The sequence below is a fragment of the Neofelis nebulosa genome, chromosome 6 (genome assembly GCF_028018385.1).
Source record: "Neofelis nebulosa isolate mNeoNeb1 chromosome 6, mNeoNeb1.pri, whole genome shotgun sequence".
Lineage (NCBI taxonomy): Eukaryota > Metazoa > Chordata > Mammalia > Carnivora > Felidae > Neofelis > Neofelis nebulosa.
Genome location: NC_080787.1, coordinates 135,671,404 through 135,685,871, shown reverse-complemented (window position 1 = coordinate 135,685,871; position 14,468 = coordinate 135,671,404). Strand labels below are relative to the sequence as shown.

General features: G+C 39.8%; 1 protein-coding gene across 5 annotated transcripts in view; it reads right to left on the bottom strand.

Annotated features, from left to right (window-relative positions):
• Positions 1 to 14,468, bottom strand: part of GRM1 (glutamate metabotropic receptor 1) — a 421,006-nt gene that overhangs the window by 53,230 nt on the left and 353,308 nt on the right. For all 5 annotated transcript variants that reach the window (XM_058735553.1, XM_058735556.1, XM_058735555.1 and 2 more), the window contains exon 6: positions 13,399 to 13,567. In XM_058735553.1, the coding sequence (XP_058591536.1) occupies positions 13,399 to 13,567 (169 nt within the window). The remainder of the gene's footprint in view (positions 1 to 13,398; positions 13,568 to 14,468) is intronic.

Genomic DNA, 14,468 nt, shown 5'->3' with positions numbered 1-14,468 from the left:
CAGTTATTTCATATATTATGTCAAGTTTTCTAGTTGTTTACAGCAAAAGGCAGTCTGGACTCCCTTACTCTTTTATGGCTAGAAGCAAAAGTTCTTCCCTAATACAGTAAATATTATTAAATGTTTTCGTATGTAAAATCAGGAATTAAATTGTAAATATTGCCATACCTTAAAATAATACAAACTCTAGCTTTTGTGAAAATAAAATTATCTTCTCACAGAGCAGGTCAAAATTTATATATTTATCTTAGAATTACATATAAAATATCAAATAACAGTCTATTTTCAGAAAATGTAAAATGTTTTCTTTTTCTTCGTTTACTTTCAAATGACTTTAGAAAGTAGAATCAGATTAAGTCTTTTCAAAAACTAGCCCCAACTTCAAAATAAGCATGGAAAATTTACATTCTAGATAATAATTTTTTAAGTGATATATGAGAAAAATTTAATAAATGAATACTACTTTCTTATTTTAGTTGGTGTAAAAAGTATAGTAAAAGCCATCACAAAATACTGTATGACTTCAGTCAGCTTTGTGTTTTTCTCTCACTATAAAATTAATGCTACTAATTTGACAAATTCAAAAGGTGATAATGCTAAGCAAATTTATTTATTCAGGATGACTAGTGAAGGTAGATCCTATGAGTGACTCTTGGAAAGTCTTTAAAATTAGGTTTTAAATGATTGAATAAATGAATGAATAAATGATTAACTTATACCTTTACTATTAATTATATAATTATATAAAGGTATATCATCAATTATATAATTAACAATTATAAAATTATAATTATACAAATATTATAAAATTATGTAATTATATCATTATAAAATTATAAAACATAATTATATCATTATTTATTAATAATAAAAAATGAAGCTGCTCACGTGCAGTTTTTTTTTTTATGTCTTCTTTATTCTGACACCAAGTATGTGTACTTTTGGCATACAATGTCTATAATATCTGATTTGTCTTTTCCATCTCTCAGTCACCCCTCTAGACTGAGATTTTAACACTTTACACTTGAATTCTGGGCCCTGTCTTTTAATTATACAACATGCTCTAATTTCTTCTTGCGGTTACTTACTTACTTCTTACTCTTACTTCTTCTTTCTCTAATTTCTTAACATGCAGAGCTTCCTTAGATCACGGGAATGGCCAGTGGGCTCCTCAAGAGAAGGGACCAAGCCAGCTCATTGTTTTCAGATCATTGTCATCAAGGGATAGATATGTACCAAAAACACACAGTAGGTGGTCAGTGGGTGGTGACTTGAATCTTTGTAAAACATACAATTAGGCCACTCAAAGAAGTTCAGTGCCTCCCAACCCCAATACCTTTGCAACATAAGCTCTTTAGTCAGGCATTCACTTAGTCCCTGGTCCTTGCTTCTGCACTTAACTTTGTCTGTTAATAATTTCTTACATGAGTCTGTCAAATGAGGACAGAGCCTCTGTGCCAACCCCTCATTGTGTCCTCATTAATGTCCACATAACTCTGTTTTGTTTGTTTGTTTTGGAGGGAGGTTTCAAGTAGACTAGAAACATCATCAAATTTGTTTCATCTGACTTGCTTTGCGCAAGGAGTAACCTAGAGAATACAGTTTAAAGAAAGAGAGATAAAGAAGAGAGAATGTGTGTGCGTGTGTGTGTGCGTGTCTATAGGTGTGTGTTAACCCATGGCTCTCACGTGGAACCATATAGCAAACAAATAAATACATTTTCATAAAGATTGAACATAATCTCCCATTTAGAATGTCACCTTTCTCCACAAGTCCAAAGCCCATCTGTGTCAATACTCTCAAGGGTAGGTACAACATTACAAGCTTCAGACAGTATTTCTGGAGCAGTAAATCCTTTCAAACAGGGCCTTATTTACAATTCTCTAAGAGCTAAAATATAGTTGGCATTTCATTACTACAAGTTAGATTTTGTCCGCTAGCTTTTTTCATATCTATATGGTAGATATGTTTCATTTAGGTACGGTTTTTTAAAATATTGTTGTTGTCTCTAATTTATGTTCAAATCTCCTTCAGATATTCAAATCAAAATCATATGATTGATTATTTGTATATTTTGTTTTTTTATATGAGTCAGGCTTACTAATATTTCTTTCGCATGTACAGTGGCATCATTATTAGTTACTTTTGTTAATCTCTTACTGTGCCTAATTTATAAATTAAACCTTTTCATCGGTATATAAGTCTAGGAAAAAACATAGCATATATTACAGGTTTGGTACTATTTGGGATTTCAGCCATCCATAGGGAGGGAGGTGTCCTGGATTATATTCCCCACAAACAAGAGGAGACTACTGTAGTATACACCCAATAACTGAATAAAGTATTTTTTCACTTTTGTCACAGAAAATACTTTTTATGGTAGATCTGAATCACAACAACAGTTTTGATATTTTACTGAAACTGCCCTTGAAGGACCAAGGCTTACTAAGGCCCCGAGCCTGCTTTGATTCTTTCTAGATCCTGCGTACACAGTACTGTTGATTGCTAGTGAGACTAGGTGACCTGCTGGTACACGCAATGCCATTATTCAATTACATACACACTGTAGGAGTCTTAAAAGATTCATGCAATAGGAAAGCAAGTGTTCATTCTGTGACTCAGTTTCTGAAGTAACATGAAATGGATTGTTTAAATTAAGGTTTTAGTTAGAAAAAGAACGTAAGAAAATAAATAGCATCGAGAGAAAATAATGAAGGAAAGGTAACTGTGAATCAAAGGAAACAGAGAAAATTTTCCTCAGAAGAGAACTGCCTAAAAGACTAAACAGAATAAAGAAATTGAGTCTACTCTAATCAGGACTGGGGGAGAATCAGCTACAAGAGAGAAGAGCTAACCCTGCCCCCCAATCAACTTAATGGCTGATGTTTTTCTCCAGCTACACTGAGTTCCTCAAAGGAATGGGCCATGGTTGAGCTTCCTTTGCATTCCCTGTACTAGTGAGGTACTAAAGCTGAAGGGACTCCATGTTAGAAACGCTCCATCTTGGGGCACCTGGGTGGCTCAGTTAGTTTAGCATCTAGTTAAGCATCTGACTCTAGGTTAAGCTCAGGTCATGAGCTCACGGTTCGTGACATGGAGCCTGGCATTGTGCTCTGTGCTCATGGTGTGGAGGCTTTTTGGGGTTCTCTCTCAACCTCTTTCTCTGCCCCTCCTCTGCTTGTGCTGTCTCTATCTCTCTCAAAATAAACAAACAAACAAACAAATATTTTTTTTTAAAAAAGAAAAAGTTCCATCTCTGCTGTTTTTCTACTAGGCCCCATTTACTCACGTTCCATATTTTGCCTCTGAATAAGCCAATGAAGCTATGTTCTCACTTCAAGGGGAAGTAAGAAAGTTAATCATTCTCTGAAATTTGTCCTAGGCCCCAAATACCTGATAACACCTAAGAAGAGCCAAATTCCAAACATGTTCCAGGACATTAACTGCAAACAAACCTTGGCTGATACTGGCATCAATACTCCTACCTTCAGTAATGTATGAAATAATACCTATTGTACAGCTCATACTCACCTTTGAATGGACTCTACCCTGGATTCCTGAAGAAACATGTACTTTAGACCCTTTTCGAATATGAACCCCTAACCCCAAGCAATGATGAGACTCACTCTCCTTTCCTTTTCAAGTCTCCCAGACACTCCGTCTGCTATTCTCTGTCACTCAGGCTATTTAATAAATTCTTCCACTTTCTCTTGCTGGTGTTTGGTTTCTATCCTGTGTGAAGTAAAGGACCCTTTTGGCTGGTCTTGTGGGACCTTCCCCTGGATCCTCAGACCCAGCCCATCTGCATCACTAGTATAATTCTTGGCCCATATTAATTTCTCAATAATGTAGATGGATGAAAAGATGAAAATAATATAGACTATGACAAAAACAGAAGAAACAGAAATGAATTCAAAGAATGGAAAAGAAGAGTAAGGGATGAAAACCCTACAAAAAGTAAATACAAAATATCAATTAAAATCCCTACATTGTAATTTGTTATACGGAAAATATAATAAAAATGGCATGGGAATATAAAATCATCACAAGAATGGGGCACCAAGGTGGCTCAGTCGGTTAAACATCTGACTCTTGATTTTGGCTCAGGTCACGATCTCACAGTCCATGAGTTTGAGCCCTGCATCAGGTCTGTGCTAACAGTGCAGAACCTGCTTGGGATTCTCTGTTCTCTGTCTGTCTGTCTGTCTCTCAAAATAAATAAATAAAATCTTAAAATCATCACAAGAATGGACATATATAAAGTCAGGTTTTTTGCTAGGACCTCTGTACAGAATTACACTAACCCTTCATTGCCACTCAGTGCAGTGGAGTTAATTACATGCATTCTGTAGATGAGGAAGCCGTTGCAGAAGGGATTGGTATCTTGTGCAAATCTCAGTCTTGTTATCTGCAGTTATTTTCAAAAGGCAGACACTCCTAGTGTAACAATGGCTGCTAAGGCGATGACATGTTATGTGGAGAAACAAAATTATATCTCAGAGCCTGGTAGATATATATTCAATTAATCAACCTTTGTTTAGTGGCCCAGTGTGTCAGACATGGTGCTATGCATGGGATAAATTATTGAAGAACCCAATTGTTGGTGTTAAGGAGCTCAAAATCTAATATAATGTGTTAAGTGTACTGATAGAGGAATGAAATGCTTATGCAGAACATATATATTCAATTATTCACTCATTCTCTTACAACATGCGTTTAAAGTGCATATAATGTGCCAGGCACCATGTCAAGGCTAGACATAGTCAGTGAACAAAACAGATAATATCCCCATCCTGAGGAGGAGCTATTATTCTAGAGAAGGGTTTTGAGAAAACTAAAGGGAGAAAGAGGAATAGGGTGCAGGGCAGGGACCAAGGTGAGGCAAGTGTAGCACCTAGGGGCCAAATTTAAAGAGACACCCGCCCTCAGCGTTGTGTAAGTATGCACCCTGCACTTGCACAACCTCGAGAGTGAGTGCCTCCCTAAATCCCGGGCACTAGGCACCTCATTTGCCTCATGGTGGTCCTAGATGGGGGGGGTGCCTGGAATAAGGAATTGCAATCTTGCATTTGGTGATTAGATAAGGCATCACTAAGATATTGCCATTTAAGTAAAGACTTGAGAGAAGGAAAGGGTATAAGCCCTGAATATATCCAGTGGAAGAGTATTCTAGGCAGAGGCAACACCTAGAACAGAGTTGGTATGCTGCATACTCGTACTTCCTTCTCTCTTTTTCTGTATGTATGTTATACTTCAATAAATGTTTACTTACAAAAGCAAATGGGTCTGCCACTGCCACTGTCCAATATCACGTCATTTAGCAGCAGCACCTATCAGGTGCTATCTGCCCAAAAGTGGCGATAGTCTGGGTCTGAAGCTAAGGTGATCACCAACAACTTCAGTAAACAGAGTCTGGTCAACATACGAGAGGTGAAGATGTAGATATTATTCAAAGTAGCTATGGATAAATTAATAATTCCACAGAATTTCTCATTATGACCAGTGCTTACAGCTTCCTCCTCATCCAGAGGGACTATGGTATTCATGTTTTCACATGCACAAGAAGACACACACACACAAAGCATTTTGTCTTCTTTTTTTTTCAAAATTGCAGCCAATATATTTTTAGTTGCCCGGGGAGATCACATCAATGTTATGTAATCACAGGCTTCTCAGATAAGGAGTTTTTTATATTCATGTGGGCAGTTTATATTCAGATCTTGCCATCCTGCAGTGGAATTTTGAAAGAATTACATAATGGACGAACCGTATCATCACTTCACTGGTTGCCAGAATGGCTACATCAACTGTGAACAGTTTAAATGGGTAGTTTGCTTTGATTCACACCGAGAGAAAGCAGAGGTGGATGGGACAGTTGTGGTTGATGATATTATTGCTAACTTTCTTCACTCCTCTTATGGCTATATGAGAATTATCCTTATTCTTACAGAACATAAGCTGAGGTATTAAGATATCAAGTTTCATGATATTTGCACCTGACTTTCAAATGGCTCAGGGAGAACATAGGACAGAGTAAAAGAGAGAGAGGGAGAAAGAAAGGAAGAAAGGAAGAAAGGAAGAAAGGAAGAAAGAAAGAAAGAAAGAAAGAAAGAAAGAAAGAAAGAAAGAAAGAAAGGGAAAGGGTAAGGTGATAAAAAATAGAGTGAAGGATTTACAATTACTAAATGTGGCTCGTGGCTATACAAGTGGTCAATTTAGTGTTTTCTTTCATGTTTGAAAGTGAGAAAAGGAGAGAAATATTAACTAGATCAAAATTATGAGCAAATAGGGAAAAAGCTGAACCAAAATAAAAATGCTCATTACAGATATGGGAAGTATTCAAAGATAATTCACACTTAGCGGTCATGAAATAACTCTGAAAACTCTCTGGAAGGTCCAGGCTGATGGGGCTGGATGGGCCGGGTGGTGGGGACCTGACATGCACACGCAAGCCATGTAGTGACCAGACAGTAATGACTGTTTGCACCATGAGCACGTTTGCTTGAGGTAGATTTCAGTCTAAAATGATTCTCTTGACACTAAATTCAAGACAAAATTCCTCCTCCTACTGCCATGGAGGGAAGAGGACATATCTGAGCAATTTTGAGGAGGCGCTGGAGGAGAATGAAACCATTCCAAATGCTATAGCCTATCATATAAAAACAAAAATAGCTAGAAGTATAAAGAAGGGCAATTGACACACTTTGAACTCTGAATGTGGAGCAACTACAGATGGAAAAACTGAATATAAAATAATCTGTCAAGCGTGATCCATAACGTGACCTAGAAGAAAATCAGCAGGTGAGCTACTCAGATTCAATGTGAGAATAAGAAGAGTGGAAGGGGGAAGAAGAGTGCACCCCGTTTCCCTAACTTCCAATTCCGGGTATTGAGATCAAAGGGCCAGCATCTCACCAGGTGGGGAATTACCCGGAAATGGTGTTAAAGCCTATTTTTGGTTATTTTATATTTTGATGAAAATTTTGCAACTTTTCCATCATTACAAAACAAATGGAATGATAATGCTTTTCAAAGTTCATCTGTCTGATTTCACACAGTGCAGTGTTTCATATTCTATCACATCATTAAAGTTGTTTTTCTCCATGAGGATATTTAACTGTGATATCGGCAGATGTGTTATTACCTGGAGTACACACGTTATAATGTGACTGCATTTTCTTCTCAACCTTGATACTGGAGAGCATGGACCCAAGACACATCTATTGCCTGTAACTATTTCTGCATAAAGTAACAGGAAGGATTGTTGGCAAATCATATATGTTCTATCATATAAAATTTAACCTTATCTCATTTATTTATTTATCATTAGGAAAGGGAAGGTGGTACTAACTGCTTGACAATTTTGATCAAAATAGATATCCAGTCTTTCAGAGGGACAGCATCCCTTGCCGGATAATGCTGGAATTGGGCCAAGTAAGCAACTATAAATATAGAAAGAGTTCTTTCAAGAGCTGGAAACTGTACAGAGGAAGAGGAAAACAATGCTAAAGAGGCTACAGAAAGAATGAGTTCACAGCAGGCATTAAAGGGATGATCTTACGTTGCTAAAGAAGACAAACATTCTGGAATGTGAGGCTCTCATCCCTAATCTCTGCAGTCTTAAAGTATCAGATCTACAATAAAGTGGCTGCTTTTTAATCACTGGCCTATGTTGACAGGTGGTAGTATTAATGTGAAAATTAATATTAGCCATTATATTTTTAAAAGAAGGGTATTATTAGAAATGATAAGACTTTTACATTGACAATCTGCCAAGTAGCTATACTTACCAACAGAAAAACCTAGAGTCAAACTCCTCTAGTAGCGTTACCTAATCATGCTTATGGTATTATTAAATTTAAGGATACATAGTTCCAATTAAAGGTCAATGGTTAATGGTTTCTTAATAGACTGTCCCAGCTTCCTTCCATCTTTGAAGGAGTCTGGGATCACAATGAAAATGAACACGTCCCTTTTAGTTTGATACTCAACAAATTGGTGGTTTGGCCTCTTTGCTGATCTAACTGGAGTGGGAAACTCAGGGTGATGCAGGAAGCTGAAGCTGAACAAGGGATTCTAGCAGATATAAGTTAAGCAATCTTCTGAGGTCCACCCTGCTAACACCTTTGAAACTAAATTTTTATCTTTCCAATAGAAAATACCAAGAAATAGGAAAGAATCAGACTTATCTCTTGAAAGGAAATTAGTTAACCTAATTCCAAAGTCTGTAGTTTGTAAGATACATGTACTTGGGCTTTTCTATATGTACGTAAGATATTTTTCACTATATGACAGTATGGCCTGTGTAAATCAGGAAATATTTGTGATCTATTCTATTACATTCATGTAACTTCAGAATTTTATTTTGATTGGCCGGGTGAGAACAGGAGGAATTAGTGCTGTCCATTCATCATGCCCAAATCCCAGCCCCCAAATAATCTTCTTAAAGCAAAGAACCCACAGACAAACTTAGGGGAGAAAAAAAATAGAAGACAGAGAGGAAAGGAAAGAATAGGAGCCAGTGAAAGCAATCTGCAGGATCTTTTCTCTCGACATCTCTGCCGGATTCCCTGCCTCTATTAAACTCTCCCAACCTCCCGCACTAATATTGCGTCTTCAATTCTAGATTCTGTTCCTTGTTAAAGTGCATCTCTATTTATAATTTTATTGTGAACTCCTGAGAAAATAAAGCTTAGCAATTGAAACTTGCATTAGTAGGAAATACACCAGTTCATCTAATGACAGGCAATTGAACCACACGAGGCAGTGAGGTGATCAGAGCTCTGGGCTGGCTCTGATCCCAGCTTTGGCACTTTCTAGCTTGAGAGAGTTTGGGGCAAGTGACTCAACCTCTCTGGGCTTCAGATTCTTCATCTGTATAATGGGGGCCACAATATCTGCTTTAAAAGTGTTATTTTAAGGAATCATTAAAATGGTGACTGTAATGTATCTATTATTGTACTTGCACAAGAATATTCTTGAAAAATATTTATCCCTGACCTCTATTGCTTCCCTTCTCCTTCCTTTCACTGCTGCCTTCACCTTCCCACTCCTTCTTGGCTCTTCACCACACCAAGGAAAATGGTGGCAGGCCTGGTACAGGAGATCACCACATGTGCAGGCCGTTGGTGTTTGACTGCAGATTCACTATCCACACTTTGCTGCCTCAGATCCTCTTCTCCTAGCCTCTCTCTCAGGCCCTTGGCCACTGGCTCTTGAAAAGTCCTGGACACTTCTGCAACCCATACTTCAGTCTCTATCACTGTTGTCTCTTTTCTTGGCATGTCCAACTGTCTGTCTCTCCCATGACTCCGTCACTGAGTTTCAGCTACCTCCATTGCAGTCACCACAGCAGAAGCCCAGACCAGACCGCATGGGACCCAACTGCTTCTAGATCTGAAAAAGGACCGTGGAACCAGACATAGATTCTGGCTTCTCCAGTAGCTGTCTAAAGGGATCAGACGATACTACTTCCTGTGAGTAAACTCTGTCCACAGGAAACAGAAAATGGCACGGCATAGGCGCACACATTCTTCCCCCCTCCTTGCTCCAGTAGATACTCCAAGTGGCCCACCCAGAGATCTCTCTGAGGTCGAATGACCGGTTATACTCAGTGAAGTGGCATCCTGCTCAGTAAAGCATCACTTTAGTGACGGTGGTGGTGGTGGTGGTGGTGGTGGCAGGGGCTTCCGTGCTTCCGTGTCTCCTTTTCCCTTTCCCTTCACTCTTGCATCTGAGAATTCCGTTTCCCAGTAATGCACTAGCACTTAGGCAGTGCTTAGTTTTAAGGTTTTGAGGAAACCCGTGAACTACACTGTCCAGGCTTTCTTGTCAATGTCTTCTGGATAAGTTGGCCAAATGCAGGGACCTAATGAGAGACTAAAGCGAGGGAGAGAGGAAAAGCCAAGGTATCCTCCCCTCCCCGCTTCAGGGGGCAGTTCAGGAGCAGCTGTGCCTCCTCCCTGTGTCCCTCTGGCCTGGGGTGAGGATGATTCTTGCTGTTACTCATCTCTGCGGTGCCTTGGTGTCCTCCTTTACTTTTATAACCAATCTATCAAACAACCTGGCAAGGGTTCTTTTTTCCCCCGACTGAACCCTGACTAATAAAACACACAACAATAAAAAGTTTGATTTTACTTAACTGTGTTTCTGGAATGGTTAAAAAGAAATTTCTGCTTTTATAAGACATGATATGTAGATTTCTAAGAATCGATAACATAAGAAAACTACTTTTAACTACTTCAAGGGAAATTACCATAAGAAAGCTCTATGGGTTATCATTTAAAAAGTCAAATGATTTATTTTAGCCTTTTAAATGGCATTCTATATTTAAAGTGAATAATCCCTTTCTAAGCATTATGCTTTCCAGGGAATACCAGTGCAAGTCCTATAATCACCTTCTATGTTGCCTCTCTGCTGTCTTTGTGGTGGCTACTGAGGGATCTGGCTCTTTGCATCCTGGGCCTGGTGGGTGGCAAATTGGTGGTGTGTGAATATAAGTGCTATCATTTGGGAAATGGGATTCAGATTTCATTTGTTTGCATACCTCCCATGGTGCTTATGGGTAACAAACAAACATTCCACACACCCCGCCCCCACCTCCACTCCAGGTGCCATTGAGAACAGGCATATTTTCTTCCTGCAGGGTACACAATCTTTCTAAATTTAGACCCCAAGAGATTTGCATTTATAGCGAGTGCTCTGTAATGGCTCCGCGATGATTTCTGGGATCTCCTTCAATAACAAACACTGCATGGGCGTAATGCAAACGTGAAGCCAGAAATACTTTAGTATCTGGGCATAGAGATGTATGACAGCCTTTCCTGTGAACCTGGGGAGGAAAGGCCTTTCTTCTGAAAGGTACAAATGGGAATCCACATGGTACGCAAGCCCCCATTCATGGCTTACCAGTAACCACAGTAACAGCAGGGAATTGTGGAAGGGGGCTGGAGTTCAGGGAATCTTTGGAATGATTTGTTTTCTCTTGCCACGGTTTGTTTGTTTGATTGTTTTTCTTATACTCTGAAAAAAACCAACTTTGTAGTTCCATAACGTTTTACAGTACTTGTTTGCAGCATAGACAATGTTCCCACCCAAGTTGGAAAGGCCTGAGTCACACATGTGATACCCCTTGATTCACATTGTCCCCGCAGTATGACCTCTGTCTCAGATGTCCCATTTTCGCCGCCATCCAGAAAGGATGACAAAATTAGAGTCCAGTGGTCTGGCATCTCATAGCAACAATTAGGAAGCTTTGGGCCTCTGGAGTTTAAACCATCAGACAGCCTCATATGGAAGAATTCTATTGGGACAAGAATCAGAAATGGGATTCCTGGCGAGCAGCCTTGCTAACCTACAGCCTGTACACACTGGATTGGCTGCAGCCATGCTTACACTGCTGAAATACTTCTGCCCAGAGTGCAAACTCATGGTATCTTCGAGCTTCCTGAATGCCCCACACTACTCCTGCCTTACAGGACTCCTTGCCCAAATCTTCCCACCATTTAGATTTAGTCCTAAATCTCGGCTTGGTGGGATGCCTCCAGCACCTTCTCACAGAGCCAAGAAGGAGTCCATTCTGATCAGTTAATTGGCATGGCAATTATTAAGTACTTTTAATATCACATCTGGGGGCACCTGGGTGGCTCAGTCGGTTGAGCATCCGACTTAGGATCAGGTCATGACCTCATGGTTCATGGGTTCGAACCCCACAACAGGCTGTGTGCTGACAGCTCGGAGCTTGGAGCCTGCTTCAGAGTTTGTCTCCCCCCCCCCCCCCCGCCTCTGCCCCTCCCCCACTCTCTCTCTCTCTCTCTCAAAAATAAATAAATATTAAAAATTTTTAATATCACATCTGCATAGAAGGAACAAGATACTTAAGACTAGGGTGAATAAAACTAATGTAACATTGTGTGTCAACTATATTCTGATTAAAAAAATCATAAAATACAATCAATCAGACAAACCAACTAGGGTAAATTATCTCAGAAGTTTGTTTCTTCCTCAAAGTGGTTGGGATGCCTGAGAGTTTGAGTCCATCAGGACAGCTCTTCAAAAGATGTTACAGCTTGGGGCACCTGGGTGGCTCAGTTGGTTAAGCATCCAACTTTTAATTTTGGCTCAAGTCATGATCTTGCAGTTTGTGAATTCAAGCCCCATGTCAGGTTCTGCTCTGACAGTGACAGTGTGGAGGCTGCTTGGGATTTTCTCTATCCCTGTCTTTCTGTCCCTCCCCCACGTGCACTCTCTCTCTTTCTCTCGCTCTCTCTCTTGCTCTTTCTCAAAATAAATAAATAAACTTAAAAAAAAAAAAAAGATGTTACAACTTCCAAATCCTCTGCTTTCACTGACCAGTAGAGGCTGGGCTTTTCCAGGTTCTGCACCAGCACTTCCACACATGACTACACTCTTGCTCCAAGATCCCTCAGTGTACTACTCAGAGCTTCTTCCTACAGGGGTGGTTCCCCAGCTCCTGAGAATGAGAATGGCAGGTGGCATGGTGGCATGGCCAGACGGCCAGTGCCTCACCCGGTACCGCCTCCAGCCCAGCTGTGCTGTGTGACATTTATGTGACAGTCTGTCTGCTCCCAGAGATGAATCACAGAAAATTAGAGAGGGGAAAGACCTACCAGGTCATTTCACCCATACTCTTGCCAGTTGGCGATCACTTCCCTACACTCCATTTCCTAGTGCATCATCCAGTGTGGTTTTAAATAGCATGAGATACAGAGACGCGCTGTTCCCATGCCTTCCTCACTGAGAATCCTCTCTAGCACGTCCAGCCAAATGTTCGATATTTGATGTTTATTTACTCTACTGTTATGCATACAGCAATATCGTGGTTCCTCACTTGCCCCAGGCTGATAAAAAAACTTCTAAGAATAACTAGGAAGTGAGGACTCTCTCTTGGCTAGAAAACGTCAGTTTCAGGAAAATCAAAGAACGTGGCGATGAAAAGAGAAATGATAAGCAGCTTCTGCGTTAACTCCTTGCAGCTTCTTTTATGTTAATTATGTGCTTATTTAGTATTGTTCAGCTTCTGATCTCTTTAACAACAGCTGGAACTATGACTAAGCGGTACATCGGTTTTGGTGTCCACATTTACTTCTGTTTCAATTTTTATATTCAAGTATTTGTCCCTTCCCTTTCTAGATTAAATTGAAGGGTCAGGCTCATCACTGCAATTCAAAGGACTATTCTCCAATATTTGAATGGTTTGCCTATTTCATTTCCTAATCTTCCTTTGTTTTTTCAATTTTAGCTAAACACAAGAACAAAAACAGTAAGCCTGGCATATCCCTTCTGAACAGGCTTGTCTAAGAAAAATGTCTGTTTTTCTTTCTGTAGTCCATGCAGGAGGCCTCATTCTGTCTAAGAAAGCTTTTGTGGTCAGCTTACCTTAATTTGACCCTTTAAGCAAGGTTCACTGCACACAGACCGCACCATTCCACTCTTGTTCATTTGGATTTTGTAATCATCGATGTTCAACACGCCTTCGTGCCAGGTTCCGACATGTACATAGTCATAGCGATTAGCTTCGGTGTACTGCAGGTTCATGATATCATACCTACAGGGAAAACAACACATGTGCCTTGGACAATATGGACATGATCTAGAAAACAAAGAAATTTGGTAAACAGATGTCATAGAGAGAAGGGAGATAAAAAAGCTAGAATTATCTCACGGCCTAACGCTTGTCAATATTTTCGTTTGTTTCTAATGTTTCTCCCAATTTCCAAAACGTGTGTTTCCTTCTTTAGTCTCTGTGTATTGTCCATATTTGCTAAAGAATGTATGACTCTGCACTTTTCTCTCTGCTTATTGTATTCAAAACTAATCCTATGTGTGTTGAGTTGATTATCATCTCCTTCAAATCATTATTCACTAAGTTATTCTTTGAACAAGTCACGATTCTTGAGAACATTGATTTCTTTTCTTTTTTTTTTTAATTGTCTAATGTTCATTTATTTTTGAGAGAGAGAGAGAGACAGAGTGCAAGTGGGGTAGGGGCAGAGAGAGAGAGGGAGACACAGTATCCGAAGCAGGCTCCAGGCTCCGAGCTGTCAGCACAGAGCCCCACACAGGGCTCAAACTCACAAACCGTGAGATCATGACCTGAGCTGAAATCAGATGCTTAACTGACTGAGCCACCCAGGCACCCCAATTTCTTTTCTTTTTTTTTTAATGTTTACTTATTTCTTTTGAGAGAGAGAGTGTGCATGCAAGTCAGGAGGAGGCAGAATGAGAGAGGAGGAGAGAGAATCCCAAGCAGGCTCCATGCTGTCAGCGCAGAGCCTGATGTGGGGGTTTCATCTCAAACCATGAGATCACAACCTGAGCAGAGATCAAGAGTCAGACGTCCAACTGACTGAGCCATCCAGGCGCCCGGAGACTATTAATCTCTTAACTTGATTACTGTCATTCTAATGTTCTTTTTCACATTCGGTTGCCATTTTCATTACACTGGA